Source organism: Sphaeramia orbicularis, chromosome 12 (genome assembly GCF_902148855.1).
Source record: "Sphaeramia orbicularis chromosome 12, fSphaOr1.1, whole genome shotgun sequence".
Classification (NCBI taxonomy): Eukaryota; Metazoa; Chordata; class Actinopteri; order Kurtiformes; family Apogonidae; genus Sphaeramia; species Sphaeramia orbicularis.
This window is the reverse complement of record NC_043968.1, coordinates 21,782,639-21,801,325: the sequence shown is the minus strand read 5'-3', so window position 1 is coordinate 21,801,325 and position 18,687 is coordinate 21,782,639. Positions and strand designations below refer to the sequence as shown.

The 18,687-nt window shown below is 38.9% G+C and overlaps 1 protein-coding gene across 8 annotated transcripts in view; it reads left to right on the top strand.

Annotated features, from left to right (window-relative positions):
• Positions 1–18,687, top strand: part of dennd5b (DENN/MADD domain containing 5B) — an 85,297-nt gene that overhangs the window by 22,251 nt on the left and 44,359 nt on the right. For 5 of the 8 annotated variants that reach the window (XM_030148674.1, XM_030148672.1, XM_030148669.1 and 2 more), the window contains exon 2: positions 10,092–10,151. The exons of the other annotated variants lie outside the window; for them this stretch is intronic. In XM_030148674.1, coding sequence (XP_030004534.1) covers positions 10,092–10,151 — 60 coding nt within the window. The remainder of the gene's footprint in view (positions 1–10,091; positions 10,152–18,687) is intronic. 8 annotated transcript variants of the gene reach the window in all.

The following is an 18,687-nucleotide window of genomic DNA, read 5'->3' as shown; positions in this document are numbered from 1 at the left end:
TATTTTTTATTTTTGCAGTGTTGAGGTTAGGATTATTCCTCTCCCTTCCAGCTGTGTTCTGAGTAAAGAATGCAGAACTCGTGCCACCATGGTGAGTGTAGTTTATCACAGATAAAAGGTGTCAGGTCCCTCTGTGCATTGACCTGATGGAGTGTTTTGACAGTCTTTACCACTGCATTCATAAACAGGTCCTCCTTGTACTCTGGTTTCATTCAGTTCCAGATGGTTATCTGTTGGGCTGTGCTGTCCTTACATAAGTTTACTCCCAGTGAGCTCCTAACCAGGTACAGATAAACAGCATCTGCTAATCTGCTAATACACTCAGGTGACAGTGAGCCATGATGCAGGACACAAAAGCCTCAGAAGATGGAAAGACCCAGGGGAGTGACCTGAGCATGTGCCTGAATGAAAATGAGTCCGCTACCCTCATCACCTCCCGTTGAAGACTCCCCCCTCCCTCCTCTTCTCTGTCTTTAACTTCAACAGAGGAACAAAGCAGCATTTGACAGCGTGACAGAGAGATGACATCACCTCAGTAACCAATAGAGCAGTGAATGGGGCCGATTGAGCCGGATCAGCCTGGGCAGTGCGACACTGGACCATTGACACACACATACACACTCAGCAAAACCAAAGCAGTAAAGACAATCACTTGAATGCGCACACACACGTCTTTTGATGTATAAAAAGAAAAGGAGTTGAGTGGATGTATTAAAAAAAAAGTCTGCACACTCACTCATTATGAGTCAGGCTGGCAGCCCTGATCCCATCATGCAAAGATAATTCATAATGATTAACTGATTAGAAGGTGTTAACCCCACGTTCCCACAACCCCGGCAACAGCAGCCCCATCTTTAGTTGTCCTGTTGCCAAGGTGACAGATGGGCGCTGCTCTCACCCAGTCAGTGCCAGGCGTTGGCAGCTGAGCCCGGCACAGCGGGCACTGGCTTCATTTATGTGCAATAGAAGGTTGAATAATGTGTGTGTCTGTGTCTTGGGCAAATGTGAATTATTTGGGTGTTTTGTGTGTGTGCAGGGCCGGGTGCCCGCTTGTAGCAGGTGTTGCTGGTGCACTGGGTGTTGGAATGTGAACTGAAGCCAAATGGATGAGTATAGTTGGATCAGTACAGAAAATCCTGCTGGTTTGTGGTGCAGCTTTGACCATGAAGATCATTTTTTTTGTCCATAACTGTTGCTGAATAGGCAGGGAGCTGGAGCTGATACATGTGTGAGGTCGTCATCATTGGCCTCGACTGTGGGGAAGAACCTTGTATCAACATGAAAATGCCCAACACTGCAGGAAAAGGGCTGCTCGGCACCTGCAGACGAAGGCATCTGCAGACAAAAAGATCATAAATCATCATCATTATTATTATTTCTTTTTTTTTAAGCCTAAATTGTTAAGGGTGGATTTTTTTTTACCTTTGTTTTGCAAAAATGAATATTTTGAATTGCATATCTAGTAGTGTGCAGAGCACAGAGCTCCATCTATCAATTTTGCATTATCGATTCATCTGTAGATCTGAGAGTTAGCCATTTTTGTCCATAAAAAGATCCATTTAGAATTTCCCTGTGTCTGCATCTTAAAGCCGCAGTGCTTGATAGATTTTTAGTGTCACTGGACAAAAAATTCTGTAATTACCTTTCAGCGTATTGTAATTCAATTGTTCTGGTTATAGAAGGTATAAAGTGGCTTCACTGCATCTGCTTATCAAAGCTGCAGTGCTTTATAGGTTTTTATTGTCAATTAGCAAAAATTTCATGATCAGCTTCACTTTTCCAACAACAGCATAAAATGATGCCAGGTCATTTATTTGTATTTAGTTTTTTATTTGGGCTGAGAGGAAAAAGCTGCAGAAGGAAGGGGTGGATTTTCAAATTCAGTTTTTTCCTCCTGATTTTAACTCTAACAGCTTTAATTAAGCCAAATATCATAATATATTTGATGTACACTTACAAATGGCAATGAAAAACACCAAATCATCAAATTGGAGTGGCTGACGTCTGAGAATTTTTGCTATTCCATTGCAAAAAGGTGGAAATTGTTGCTGATTTGCAGTAACATTAGTTACCTCCGCCAAGGAGGTTATGTTTTTGCCAGGGTTTGTTTGTTTGTTTGTTTGTTTGTCTGTCCGTTAGTGTGCAACATAACTGAAAAAGTTATGGACAGATTTGGATGAAATTTTCAGGGTTTGTTGGAAATGGGATAAGGAAGAAATGATTAAATTTTGGTGGTGATCGGGGGTGGGGGGGCCCACGGGGGGGCCACTGATCAGCCTTGGCGGAGGTCTGCGCTCTCCGAGTGCTTGTAGTTGATATTGTGATGTCACTACCACACCTTGCACTCTAAAGTGATGCCAACTTGGATAAATGGTGTGAATACATGGTCCATGTGTTCTCGTATCCATCTGTTTGTTCAAATCTATACATGCTGAGTGTGAATGCATAGCACATCTGAATACAATTATTCATTCATTCTTCATTCCTCATTGTGTTTCAGGCAGTGTTTTGCCGTGTGCTGCTTATTGCACATGTCCATGTCAGGATGGCATTATTCCCTACCCATTTAGATTCAGGGAACAAGCTGTTTTTAGTTGTAAAGAGTCAAAATGGACTGTCTCTGAAGCAGTGTTTGTTTCTTTCTTTAAACTCATATTTCCCTGTTCCAGTTGTTGAAGTGATGATGGGTACGCTACAGGCAGCTCTTTGTGTGAACAATGTGCAGTTGCTTTTACACATGACTGACTTGGTGCATGGAGCGAGATGATTTAATGTTTTCAATAGACATTCAAGACATGCAGAGACAGATGCTTTTGAAGTGGCACAAGACATACATACCCTCGGGACAGTGAATAATGACTTTGACAGTCCTGTTTCCACACATGTGCATACACACTGTCTGCAGGTGAAACACTGTCAGTGTTGTCAGTCGCCTACCCACGGCCCAGTCTGGGTCTCAGTCTGTCTGCTCCTTTCGCTTCTAAAGGGAAAGATGCGCCTCCACAGATTCTCTTTCTCACTCACACAGAGCTGAATCTGCAGGACCTTGAAACACATCAACAAATCCCATCAGTCCGTCAGTCTGTCAGTCTGTCATGCTTCCTTGATGCACACACAGCCTCTTACACACACACCCAGAGCCGAGCATCTGATCACTCGGTCTGGCAGGGCAACAGGCAGCATGCATTATGCATCAGTGTCTAGGGCCGACATATGATTAATTCTGTGTTTCTATTTATGTTTGTGCAAGAGTGTGAGTGTATGTGTGTGTTTGTATGTGTGTTTGTGTGTGTGTGAATGTGTGTTATTTCTACTATAATTGGACATTTTCCCTCAGTATTCGCTGGCAAGGAGCTTTAGCATGTTTTATCTAATGAGATGCTGCCTTACACTTGCTCTCCTTGTTGTGTTTGTGTGTGTGTGTGTGTGTTCGCACGTCCATTAAAGTACAAGTGTATATGAATTCAGATGTCCTCTTGGGGACTATTGCATGTAATTAGAGGTGCATTAAGTGATTTGTGGCTCTAATGATGCAGTAGGTGTCATATGATACCCTGCCCCTGATATTCAGAGCAGGAAACCCCTCCCCTGCAGTTGATGTAAATGACCTCATTATATTTTAGAGAAACGAGAGAGAAAAACTACAATAGTTTCACCTTTAGCCTGAAAGAGGAAGTCATGAATCACTGCAATGCGCTGATACTGACCTGTGTATGTGTTAATTACACAGATTTGTTAATTTCTAGATGCGTGGATCCTTTTTTTTTTAAATATGCTCTATTCCCTGTTGATTTTCTCCCCCCCCTTAAGTAAGCACTACCCCATTTAGCTACTGTTGCCATTTTTTTTTCTCATTGAAGCCTAAAGGTTGGGAGAATTTTGCAAAATTCATGCCGTTATTTGCAACAGTAGACCTTGATTTCAGAAAATGTTTTTGTATTAAAACTGTATCAGATTTTGACACCAGTATCCGTAGCTAGTGTTGGCCTGTTTGCTACGTCAGTTGATGTAAAACTTTGTCTACAGCTTATATTTGAACAAATCTTAAAGCTATACATAATTTGATTGTACATTTCATAGTCCTACTATTATGGTAAATTATTATTACTGCCATATTAATCATTAGAAGGTCAGTAAATGCAGGTGTTAAGACTTTATTTTCAGTGGCCATCTTTTGTTTTAATTCAAGCCACAAAAATAACTCCTAGGATGGAGAGTAAACAATGTGTTGTTCTTTGTTGCTATGAGCATTAGCCTGATCTCTGATACTGGATGATCCATATTTCCATTTTATGATAAATTAAACCTTTATTGATCTACAGAAAGGGAGATTTGAACAGACACAGCAGAGATAAAACAGGATGGAATAGAAAAAAGAACCAATAAAATACCAAACAAAACAGCATGTGATATAAGGTAGATGTGTGTTTGTGTGTGTGCAGTGTCTGGGGTATGGCAGTTTAACTGTTAGTCTCAGTCTGGAGGTGCTGAGTCTAAACAGCCCCCGGCAGTCCAAGGCATGTAGCTGGATGAGTCCATGTTTCTGAGCCTCTTCAGCACAGAGAGAATGTGAGGGGTTGTCTGTATAGCTTTACATTTCCATCTCATCCTCTGTTTTTGGCTTCTCACTGTCCAGTTTCTGTCCTCACCACAGAGCAGGCCTTCATCACCAGTCTGTTGAAACCATGTGTTTTTTAAAGTACTGGAAAGTCACATTTGAGTAGGACAGGTACCCTCCCAAGAAATGACTGTGGTAGAAGTTCAAGTCACCAACTGAAATACTACTCAAGTTAAAGTATTTACTGGCCTTAAGTATATCAAGTAATCTACAATTCAATGTACACGAGTAATGTAAGCAAAAGTACAAGTAAATGTTAATAACATCCATCCATGCCTACATCACACACTGTGAAAACAAGGCTTCAAAAAGCTAAACAGGAGTAGGATACTGCTGGGATTAGAAATGTCAGAATTAAAGAAAAAGAAAATAAAACTATGAAGCCTATGTGGCTCCTCAAAACATGGAGCCTACATTACACTTCATAAACAAGGAATCCAAAGTCTAAACCATTAATATAAAACCAACCTGTTTATGACAAAGCGTCATTCATCTCTTCCTCACATTAACAGATCACACACAGGTTGAGTGTGGACGTCGTTTGTACTTGTTCATTGCATGATTAGGCCCAATGACACCGGTAATGTCAGCGCTAAAAAACACCAAATTTCCTTTAATTTATTTTTTGTAATGGGTAACAATACTGTACATTAAAAATGTATGGGAGTAGAAGTATGCAATTGAGTTAGGAAATGTAGTGAAGTAAAAGTAAACAGAATATAAAATACACAGTAAAGTATAAATTCTTCCAAACCATACTTGAGTACAGTAGTGAAATACTATTACTTTGTTACAATAGAACACTGGAAACTACAAGTCCTGATGTCCCACGTCCACAGCAACAAACTGCAACAAAGAACGTAAAACTAACTGGACAGCCACGAAGCCTCAAGGAACCCCTTAAGTCCTTAAGGTAAAACATGGAGGCAGACAAAGAGTGTGAGGCAGGTGGACAGAGATGGAGCACACACACACTCAGATACACACAAACAGGCAGCATTGATCTGTTGTTGCTGAACTGTTGCAGCCGCTGCTTTGCAATTCAAGTTAGGAGAGAGCACCAGGGGCCGTATGGAGGGAGGGGAGTCAGCCCTCAATCTGTACCCCAGTCTCATTCACTTTTAATGGGGGAGCTGCTCTCCGTGGCCGCCTTCTTAATTCCTCTGTATCCCATGGCAACCAGAGTTTCACACCTTGACAGTGCTGGGAAAGAAAACGGCAGCATGTGTTCCAACACAGAAAACATTCACACACACGTGAAATGAACATACAGGATGTCTTATTGTTTTATTGACCTGTGTCTGGTTTCATTTAGTCTAATCGATTGTCAGTGTTATTACTTACGTCTGCGTGGGATGTGTGATATCTGATTGGGTGGTGTGAGGACATTTGTCTAAGAATTTCCATAAAAAAATAAAAAGAAATTCACAACAGGTTATTTTATGAGATCATCGATAGTAAAAGACCTCACATAAAGAGGCTCTATTAAAAGCTCTGTGAGTGAAGTTTTAGTGGGATTTGAGTGCGTTAATGAGAGTATTATAATAAATATGCTGCAGGGTGCAAACAGTCAATCCCCCAACAACAATACAGAGTCCCAGAGGGCAGCGAGGTTTTGGATTAACACTATTCAACAGTGTAATTACTCTGCTTTGCTGTACAGTGAGCTGAGGGAAGATTATGCCAAGATAAATCAGCTATTGTGTTATTCATGTTAGTTTTTCAGCACTCTACGCATGTCTTGAATGATAATTGAGGATGTATAATAATGAATCCATCACAGGTCATGTGTTTTGGGCAGCTGTACAACATGCACAATAATCCACTAAATGCTCCCTCTCAGTGATCTCACTACACCTCTTTGTTACATTAACTTATTTTTGCATTTTTATGTGTGCACCGGCTGTGATTTCTATCTGTGAACGTTCTGTAACTGAATGAATGATAACAAATCAGAATGGGCAGATAATGTGAGCTGGGCACAAAAACAGACGGAGGAGCAGTGATGGAGGCGGCTGATAATGCCAGCAGCACTCTGTGTGGTTTTCCTGTAACGCTGCAGCTTCAACTATGACTTATCCACCGTTTAAACAAAGTGACACCTCATTTGACAGAATGACTGCTTATATTCTGAGTTTACTCCCAGGCAGCCAGCCAGGTGGAGTCAGCTGTGAATACCCCCATAAGCAAATATCAGCTTTTACTTTTCTAGGGTTTGATAAACAATAAGCTATGTACTACTTGGATGTTCATGTTTTAAAGTAAATAGCTGATGTGGGCCTTAAATAAATGCTTTACTTTGATTCATTTCCTCTGTTTAATTGGCAGGTAGCTGTTGACCACAGATGTAATGGTATCAGAAAAAAACGGATCACTTTTACCATAGTTTGAGTCTAACAAAAACTGATATTTACATAAATTAATAGACTTTTAAATTATTTGGTTTTATTCAGAAAAGTCCCCACCTTGATTTAAATAAGCAAATACAGTAATTACCATCCCTTTATTGGAAAAGTACTGCAATGATTCATATTTTTCACCTGCAACAAATGGTAAATGGTCGGTACTTACATAGTGCTTGTCTGCACTTTTATGGAGCCCAAAGTGCTTTACAAAGCCTCACATTCACCCATTCACTCATACTCCAGTAGGCAGCTGCCGCCATGCAAGGTCCTGCCAGGCCCTACTGGGAGCAATTTAGGGTTCAGTGTCTTGCCCAAGGACGCTTCAATATGTGGACAGTCGGAGGCAGGATTCGAACCGTCGACCCTTTGGTCATTGGACATTGCTCTACCAACTGAGCCACAGCCAGCAAGTCATGTTAAATGTCTCATTTCTTAAACAACCATAAAGATTGGACTGTGTTTCAGTAAAAAAAAAAGGTCATGTAGTCTGATGAGTCCAGATCGACCCTGTGTCAAAGTGATGAAGACAGACAGATGAAGTGATTACCCATCAGGCCTAGGTTCAACAATATTATGTGACTAAAAAATCATGGAAATAAATGCTCTAACATTGTTTGAATGATGTCACAGTGAACGAAAGCTAAAGGTGGTCCAACTAAATTTTATACTGTCCGTCTCTATTTTGGAAATGTGACCCATCTTCATCCTGATGTTACGGTAATAGCATTCCTGTGATAGATAAGTGATTGTAAGGATTATTGAGATGTATTGCATACCTCAGATAAAGTGCAGACTGTGCACTATAAGCCTAGATTATCATATCATCACAGTTAGACTAAAAACTTCTGAAACAGTAAATCTACAGCATCACAAAGTACAGCCTCAGTAACAGGGTTTGTATGGATGCTTGAAATCCTTGAAAATGCTTGAATTTCAATGTTTTTTTTTCAAGTTCTGAAAAGTGCTTGAATTTCATTTTAAGTGCTTGAAAGTGCTTGCAATTATAACTCTGTGATGTGATTTATTTATTTCTTTTTAATATTAACTCTGACAGGTTAGATGCCAAGCCAAAGCTACTTACAGAGAGGTGATACATTTAGAAAAATCAAACTTTATGTCAAAAAAGAAAATTACCAGGTGTTCTCAGGTCGACTACAGGTACATTTTTATCTTAATCTTTGTCACGGTGCAAGTGTGACTGAAGAACACCGAGTGGCTTCCTTTTTTTGGATAAAACGTGTTTTTCTTTCATCTCTAAACTTGTTGCTATTGTGAAACATAATTTTAGATGTTTGTAGCACAATAAAATATACATCGTCGTGATAAAAAATTGAAAAAAAACCAATCCTGAGTACATGTATTCCTGTAGATATGTATTTTACCCCAGTGATAAGGTGCTGCACCTCCAAAATTTTGAAAAAGGACCTTTAAAAGTGCTTGAATTTGACCTTGAAACGTGTACAAACCCTGCAGTAACAGAGTTAAACTGAATCTGCAGCTTTCTAAAGCAAACTCACTCCAACCTTCACAAAGGCTGGATGTAAAGCATTGCTCTGTTTTAGGTTAAACTAGATGTACAAATAGTATGAAGAGCCACACAGCAGGAAAAGACACAGTACAGAGGAAACTGCAGTGATAACACACACTCTGACTGTTAGATCGTTACATAATGCTGACAGAGGGCTGCATGTCTATCTGTCATAAGGATCAGTTGCATGGAGAGTGAAACTGCAAAGCGCTGTCTCTGCAACAACACACACACCTGGACAGAGTGTACTGGCATCATCCTTATTTCATACATTTACAACACACTGGGATGGTCTAATGTGACCGTATTGACCTTTGGATTTAACACACTGCTGTTTGTGTGAGATAAAAGGCCCGAGAACATGCGTGGCCATCTTTGGAAACACACACTCCATATTTCCATTAAATTTTTTGCAAATTTAGAGAAATATGTTCTTATCCTATTTGGGGTGAACTCTATTTTATGCAGTCTATATAGATACACAGCATGTAACAGTGAATGAAAGTGATAGGCAGTGTTTAGTGATCTCTAAGGAGACGGGAAAGTTGTGTGTGTGTGTGTATGTGTGTGTGTGTGTGTGTGTGTGTGAGTGTGTGTGAGTGTGAGAGAGAGAGAGAGAGAGAGAGAGAAAGAGAGAGAGAGAGAGCTGGTTAGTCTTATAATCTTCAGTTTGATTCTCACACTGGGATTAGTTGACTTGAGTCTGTACATCAGCAGTTAGATGAACTTCTTTTCATTGCCATGTAATCTGATATTATCTTGTCATATTTACAGTTGACAGTATAATCATATTCAGAGTAAACACGGTTTATGTGTGTTGCATTGTCTTTTGTGTGGCTCATTAACGCTAAATCATCCTTAAACCCCCTAACATTCAGATTTATTCACTTGCATACAGACATATTTTCCGTCACATTCAGCTACAGATTCAGGCTGTCATGAGATGTTTGACTAAAGATCTAAATACGGCATCAGTGGTTTGCCACTCCTGGAAATGTTTGTTGCTGCTACACATCCTGCTGCTTGGTTTGACTGGATGGCTGCTCACTAACACTAAACCACAGGCTACCACTTCACTCACAACCCCATCATTAAGGCAAACACTGACATGGATCTAAACATGGACTCATGCATGTCTGAAATGGCATGTTTTAGTCACTGAAAGACCAACGACAAAAAGGAGAAAAAAGAAATGTCGCAATCTTTAAGGCACATTTTGTAATGTCTGTTGTTTGATATTTCACCTCCTTATGATCGCACACAAACTGATTGTTGGTAATTCAGTGACTCAAACAGTTAAACATGCTTTTTCACACTGCTAATACTGTCATTTCAAGCCTGTGTTATGTCATAAATGCCATGCTCTGTGGTAATATTGATAATGTACTTGTCAGATTCATGCTGTACTCATTGTCATGCATTTATTAATTTGCTTTTATGTGTGCATTTGTTTTGACATTGCGCTGTTTTTCTTTGTTTTTTTTTTCTTTTTGTCTTTTTGGTTTTGCTCCATGTCTTTCTGCATGTGGCTCGGCCATAGCTTTGTACCAATGGCTAGAAGCAGACCGCCAAGGCAGGGATCCAGATGCTGCAGCCACAGGTAAAACACCGTCATTTCACCCTCCTCTTCATCACACACTGCCTGCCATCCACGCCTGCTGTGTTCTGCTGCTTTCTGCTCATTTTAAAGCATTAGCTTTGGCCAGATGTGGGTGTGTTTTTTTACTAAATGTCACTACAGATGAGCTGTGACTCGCACATATGATTGAAGGTTTAATATGTCTATTGAAGTTATGCTGAGAGCCAGTCAATTGTTGTTAATTCCATCTCTAAAGTAACAGTAAAAACCTAGGATTTGTCTACATAGAAATCAGTGTACATGCAGTTATCATAGAGGCAGGTTAGGTTAGAAATGGAGTAGCTAATGCAAACAAATGATCTGACAACAGACACAAACTTCACATAATGAAACAGGCAAATTCAGAAGAAAAACAACAGTATAGACCAGTTGATTAATTGGTTAGTTGTGAATTTATTGTTAACATGTGCCCAGCAACCTAATAATAATAATAATAATAATAATAATAATAATAATAATAATAATAATAATAATAATAATTATTATTATTATTATTATTATTATAGGCCAGGCAAATTTATTTGTATAGCACCATTCATACACAAGGCAATTACAAAGGCATAGAAACGCCTAAAATTACATAGAACAATAGCAGAATAAAACATTGAACAAAAGGAAAGTGGAGCAAAGATGCTCCACTCCAGCGGAAACCACCACCCCTGGGGTTACCTGCCTTGTCATGAACACAATTCGCTACTTGCGCCCCCGGGAACTCAAACAATCCCAGAAGCTCAATCGGTTGTGAACAGCTTTTCTGCGTGCGAACAGCGGGTCAACCCTGCTATCCTGGGTCTGTAAAACCTTGAAGGGGTTTTTTCCCCCTGCACAAATTGTGAATCCCTGGCAACAGCCCAAACTGCCTGCTAGCACCTTTAAACCCCTTTACCACACACTTTGAAACCTGAGTGGCCGAAAGAAAGACATTAAAAACAAGAATAAGAGACGGTTAACTAACCGAGGAGCGGGTAAACCAAACAAAATAATGCTATATTTCACTTTGGGTTATTTCTGACTTTTTTCCCATCTCCACGAAGTCTAGTAAAGTCTCCAGTTAGCCCCAACAGTCAGCCTGCTTCCATCTCTCCATGCATGTGCTTGAGACAACAGCTGACTAGGAAACAGGTGTCATTTCAGCGTCAGGGTGCTTGCACAAGTCTTGAAAGTCTTAAAAAGTATGGAATTTTAAAACGCTGTTTTTCAGACCTTGAAAAGTCTGGAATTTAATATGACAGTCTTTATAAAGTATGGACAAAAATTTCTCTCATAGTTGAATTTTAGAGTATGCTCAAAGGCACATGATCATGTAAGATAAGTAATACATGAGAAAAGCATTTACAAAACCTGTTATGATTTCACTAACTGGTCGGTACTGAAACAATTCTAGTGAAACTTGTCTGTGTGATATTCTTGCACTTTTGTGGTTTTCATATGTTTTGAAAATGTTTGTTAGTAAAACATAATTTATTGCAAATTATGCATTCATCGATTCCTACATTTGTTAACATGAACTTTTCTACTACATACAACAGGAACAATCTCAACCAAAAAAGTAGGCACGCAAGTATAAAAGTACATAAAGTCAAGGTCTGGGGGAAAAGTCTGGAAGAAGTCTGGAATTTTTATTTGGATAAAGGCCAAGCACCCTGAGTGTTCCGTGGATCCGTGTAGATCAGTGGGCATCCACCACCTCCACCTGGATTACACCATTCATCCTCTTAGCCTCCCTCTGCCTCAGTTCCTGCCTGTCAGTGGCCTCCTTTCCGGCTGTCGTACAGTATTTGGGTCAACTTTCTCTGAGCTTGTTATCCAAATCAGTTCCTGGTTGACTGTAAACCTTCACTCAGATGAAACATGCCCTGTTAGTCCGACTCCAGATGATTATTTCAGTTTCCTTCCTCTGGCTTTCAAACTGTCTTTAGAGAGATAATAAAAGTGGTGCAAGATTGTAACATAATAAGCCTCTTACTGTCTCCGTCCTGTGTTTGTCATGGTTTAGGTCCTCAGGGGGCTTTAGGTAGCCTCCTCATGCCTGTAGAAAAGACACAAAGGCCTGGACTTCAGGGAGACATGACCAAGTAGTGAAATCACAATGTGGGTCTATATTCTATATATATTCTATAATAATAATAATAATAATAATAATAATAATAATAATAATAATAATAATAATAGATTTTATTTGAAAGCACCTTTCATGGAACCCAAGGACACTGTACAACATAATATAAAAGACAATAAATAGAACGCAAAGAAAAAAACACAAGTGGTATGGGTAATATATTAAGGAATTATCATAGTGTGTAGTGTGTGTTCTGGTTGTATTCTTCCAGCACATTTCACCACTTGAAGATATTTTACTGCCTACTTTAGTTTAGTTTAGTTTAGTTTAGTTTAGTTTAGTTTAGTTTAGTTCAGTCGTGCATTACATACAATAAGATGATGTAGTTTTTTTAAAAGTTAGAGGTAAGACGTTAGAACTAAAAAATGGATTATACAGATACTTCCCTGTAAAGAAATTAAATTATCATATAAAAGTCACTAGAATCAGAATGCAGCTTACACAGATCAGACCTTATACTTGAAAATTGAGATGTAATACAAGGAAGATGTATGAGACACTATAAATTTTTATTTCAGACCTTTTTGAATGTTTTTTTTGTAATACCATAGTATAATAAGGTCAAGTTCAAGTAAATGAATAAGTATAAAAGCAAATAAATTCAGTAAACATACTAGAAGAATATTATATTGTATAAGATAATATTGAAATAAAATAAGTCAATAGTAACTTCTGACAATAGGGACTGTAGTTGTTGGTGTGTTTTTACAAAGACACACGTGCAGGTGCAGAGGAGGCCGAGTCAGGGGAATCAACCTGTCAAACACAATCCAGCCGTGACTGCGACGCATGGCTCTGCTTTGTTTCGTTTCCTGAGCCTCCTGAAATGTCAGCTGGCTTTTTCATTATTCATCAGCACCTGCTGCTCAACCTTTCACCTTTTCTCAAATTCAGATTTTTGGCTTGAGGTACAGCATCAGCAGGAAGCACAAGGTTTACAGAGTCAATCTATGTGGATGTTACTGCTTAAAGCCTGGTAGACACTGGAGGTTTTAAATCCAGTTTTTAATCTCAGATTGGTTGCCTCTGACTACAGGTTGATATTTTCATGTAAGATATTCATAAATACATGAATCCAATGTGTTCTTTTTCGTCTTTTATCCAGAATGACAAGCAAAATATTACTACTGCTGTTGCACTTAGTAAATTCTACAACGTGCTACCCAAGGCAAACAGATAAGATGGGGTGTGCTACAGCTTTAATTTCACAAGGGGGCTAAAACTGTACAAAATCAGTTACTGGTTGAGAGGAACACAAGGTTTGATTAATTGCTGGAGGAATTAAAGATTAAGATCAAGCAATGGGATGATTTCTTTTCTTATTTTCCTTTTTCTTTTTTTTTTTTTTTATTTAAACTGGTCGGTTGCAGCACCACAGTGTACTTTTTCACATCACATCACTTTCTAAATAACACCTAACCATACTTTCTTTTCTTTATTAACATCCTATATGATAAAAGGGAAGTTGACTCTGTGTGTGTGTCTTGGGCATCACACAGGATCCAGAAAGAGCTAACTGCTGCAGTGTGGCTTACTTACGTATTTTTGGTCAAGGAAGAGACTAGCAAAAACGGCGAGTTGATAGGACTAATATTTTGGAAGATATATTCATTTTGGAATATAATGGCCTCCATATGGCCAATCACGTTGCTTTGCCCAGAATCATAGAATCATCATTGAAGTGGGTTACCTAGCAAAAGATAAACAATAGGGCCACGTTGCCATAGTGTCAAATTTCATGTGCAGAAACAGACATGCCAGCTGAGAGGTTATTCAACTGAAAATGCCAGTGGAATTTACCAAGAAAGTAAAGAAAGTAAATAAATGAACTGCATCAGAGGATCTACTGTCACGAAAAAAATTATTAGACCATCAAAAGTCATCAAAAACAATGGTTATGCAATCAAGCACTAACTCCTGTGTGTATCATGTGACTAAAACAAACAGAAACGAAAACATGGAATGCCTAAAAGCACTGTTTTTGTCAGCCCAGTGCCATAGATATTGATGTAAGAACTGAAGTGATTTTGGTTATTATCAAGAAAACCATGGAAAATGGATAGACATCAGCTCTGAAATTAAACTCTTATGAGCTATTTTTGTTGTTATCATTATATTTGTCCAAACAAATGTCGCTTTAGTTGTACCAGGCATTAAAATGAACATGAAACTGAAGAAAACCAGGGTGGTCTAATAATTTTTTCTGCGACTGTAGGACCTGCAATTCCCCACAGGTCAGCGCGCTTTAATTCTGTATGAATCAACTAGACAAAACTGTTGTTGGCCCCTGTTGCATCCCATCGGATAATACATGTAAAAGATGCACCTCGCAGGCCAAACCACACAGTCAGAGTGAGTGAAAGGACTCAATGTCTGCTCATTCTCACCACCTGTCACCATGGTTACATGTATTATTCTGTGTTTGAGAACTATTGAAGCCTGAAATTTCTTCATATACAAGTAATGTGCGCACACAGACATGCAGATGTAGCAACTGCACCAGTAAAAAGTAGGAGACAAGTGTGGAAGCTACAAAACTACACAATGCAGATTTGTGAGTCTTTAAAATATTAAAAAAAAAAAAAAAAAAAGTAACTTCAGGGCCCACTCCACAATCAAAAAAGCTGAAATTACTCTGCAGTGAGAAATAATTCTATAACATATGGTTTGATCCAGTTAAGCAGCCCCATGTTGTATATAATATGAAAAATAAAAGCCTCCCACTGACAAAATCTAGAGTTTAACTTCTAGTCTCTCCTAAAACTATCTGCAGAATCATGGTTTTCAACTCCCACTTGAATATATTAAATATTTTGTGTAGGTCTGTCCCTTTATCTACAAAACGATCAAGTGAAGGTGCAGTAAAATGAGTGGTGGAGGAGATCTTCCAGCCCACTGTTTCCTGTTAAAGATGTTAATTAATCATCTTAATCCAATGATCGATGCTGAGGCTTTGAAAACATCACACCGCTCCTCCTCATTTATCTTCTGTTGATTATCGCTGACCTTCTGACCTCATCCTCATCATAAAAAAAGCTCAAACCACCTACAGTCGATGCAACAGCAATAAAAATAACACAGCCCATTCACTCACTGTATCTCAAATCAATTCAGGATCCTTCCCGTTTCGTGGAGCATCTATTGGTGACTGAAAGAAATGAAATGGTGAGGATTATTGGTGAGATTTAGTCTGACCTTCAGTCACTGCATCAGTGTTTCATCACTGAAAACGTCTGATCCTTTGAGTCAGCAGTGTTTAAAGTCTCTAAGGGAGCATCAAACTGACAGTCAATAATAGGCCACGTTATTATATCTGATTATTTAAAGTGGCTTTTTACCCAAATTACCTCATGACAACAATAAAACAGCAATACCCTTTAAGGCCTTTGTGATTTGGTTGTTAGAGGAAAATAGACAGATGTCACTACAAATGAATGAACATATGAAGAAAGTGTCGACATACCAGCATACAGTTTAAGAACAGTTATACTCAATATCAATTAATTCTGTACTTTTTAATTCAGGGTTACCGGTGGGGTCTGAAAAAGCCTGATAAGTCTTGAATTTACAAATCTGCATTTAATACCTTAAAAAAAGTCTTTAAAAGGTAGTATATTTGATATGGTAGGTCTTAAGTTGTGTTGCCATAAACTTGTTCACTATATTATGTTTAAACTAGCGCGTTGACTCGTGCTCACACGTTCTAGACGTGGTAGTTTTTATGCTGTTGTGTATTCGTGCATGCTGTACCGCATTTGTCCAGCAGTCACTGCCAAAGCGTTCTGGGCATAGCAATGTGATTATAAGGCTGCTGTATTCCAAAATTAGTAATATCTCCCAAAATATTGGTCCTATCAACTTGCTGTTTTCTCTAGTCTGTTCTTTGACCAAAAATACATAAGTGTGCCAAACTGCAGCAGTCAGCTCTTTCAGGATTTTGTGTGAATCCTGAGACACACATACAGGCACGCACACACACACAGAGGCCACTTGGCTTTTATAACATAGATGCATCTGCTAAATGTCCAAACTAGAGAGTAAGCAAGATTAGTCGACTCAGTTCCACCTGTTCCACCCCAACAATTTATATTGAAATTAGGAACCAATTATCGTTAACTTTGCAGCCCCCAGTGAGAAACGATCACAGAACATTCAGTTCTTTGTACAGTATGCATGTATATTCAATCTCTACTGATGTAAATAAATACATTTTCCTAAATTCAAGGAGTCACAAATTTTTGCCAGTAAAATAAGCTGTGAAATGGGCATTAAATTGTGTTCTACATAGTCTTAAAAAGTCTTAAATTTAACTTGTCGTAACCTTTAGGAACCCTGTAATTGAAATACTAGATAAACCTATCAGAATCTCCTAAAGTTCCAGTTAACAAAATCAAGTCTTATTTTGTCCTTTAGGATAAACGTGAAAATATTCCATCTTAGAAAAGGTCAGAGAATTTGCACATTTTAAACACACAGTATGTGGTGTTTTTACTTTAAAACTGGTTGAGTAATGTATTTGTAGACTGATTTTCTATAGATGGATTAATCCATTGAGTAATTTTTGCAGTTTTAGTTTCCAATGATAAATAATTACTTAGTGACACATTGATGTTGAACTCTTTTTGGCACTATTTGCAATTTTCCTACTAATTAATGCTAAATTATGCAGTTTTTCTTCAGTAAATTATGAGCAAAAAGGTTAAAGTCATGAAACAACACTGAGCCTGTTGTTTTTTGCTGTTTTTCTCTGCATTCTTTAATCAGGACAGATGTATTCTTCTTACATTTCTGTCTCTGCCTCCACTTTCTCTTTCTGTCTGCTTTTTATATTTTATTGTTATTTATTTATTGGAGTGCATTTCACCTGACGTCTGTGCTTTTGTGCTCTGTCGTATATGTCCCCTCTGTCACCAGTCAGTGGAGGGAGACCCATTTAGAATTTTCTAAACAATTTCTCTCAGCCTGTTCCCATTCTACATGTAAAGCTTTTTGCTGATGCTGTCGGTCTGTACAATGAACCCAGCGGCACAGTAATCCTCTGCTCTTCAATCCGAGAGCAGCGGTGTGACTGTGGCTCGGTGGAGCATGTACACGCAGCAGTGGGGGCTCCTGTGGTGGAGGCTGATCTGGAGTCTACAGCTGGTGGAGACCTGACTAACAACATGATAGTCCAGACAGGATTGAACATGACAACAAAAATAAATATAAGAGAGCGATGGATAGTGGCTGATATAACATGTAATATGCAGTACAATATATAATATAATATACTAGAAGCACTCGGAGAGCGCAGACCTCCGCCAAGGCTGATCAGTGGGCCCCCCCACCCCCGATCACACACCACACACAACAGAATAAAAATAATAATCCATTCAAACATGGAATGTTTGAATATGTTTGAGGAGGCGCTCTCTGAAGAGCTGGGTCTTCCAGAGCTTCTTGAAGATAGGCAGTGTTTCCACAAGAAACGCTCTGTTGAGCAGTGATTGGTTTCTATCCACCGAAACACCATAGGGATTTTATTTTGTAATACTTGTAGAAAAACACATTACAGTACTTTTAACATTGCAAACATGATTCAAGGATTAAGGAGACATTATTGTCATTCTGTACAAGTACATGGTATATGAGAGGAATACAATTACACAGGTCGCACTAAAAAAGGCACAGTACGATTGAAAATACAGGGGACTATAGAGAAGCCTCTGCACAGCTGCCACTGTGTTGCCTGACCAGACCAAAGGGAGGTTTCATTCTAAAAATGATAGTTTTTGCTTATTAAACAGAGAGGAAATAGATAAATAAACAAGCCTCTTTCAAATAAAGGCCTGGTACCTTCTAAAATGAAGGTCCTTGATTTGCCAAAATGTGAGGAATTAATTAAGAAAACCAGTTGCAGTTTGTCACCTGTGTGACTTCTTAGATTTTATTAAGTAAAAAGCCTTTTTAATATCTCAAAATGAAGTCTGCAAAAATGCACGTATCATATACTAGAAAAGCTTATCCTGATAGAAAAGGTTCTGTTGATATTGGTAAACTGACAAAAGTTCTTCATGTGTTTATTTGTAGAGATTTTACAGATGCCATTGTGCAGTTTTATGAGGTAGACTGATGGGCACAGAGAGAATGACAGTGTGAGCTGTGATGTGAAATAGATGTGTGTGTGTGTGTGTGTGTGGGGGGGGGGGGGGGGGGGGGGCAGAGTGTCCAGCCGCTGACACTGAGGAATTCCATGCATTCAGTGACAGCAGAGCAGAGTGTCGCCGTCATTAGGTCATTCTCTTTAAATGCAAACTACAGAGCCAGTTTATAGTGAGTCTACACATGCTCTCACTGACGTAGAACAGAAAACATGTCCTACTACAGAAAAATACCCTT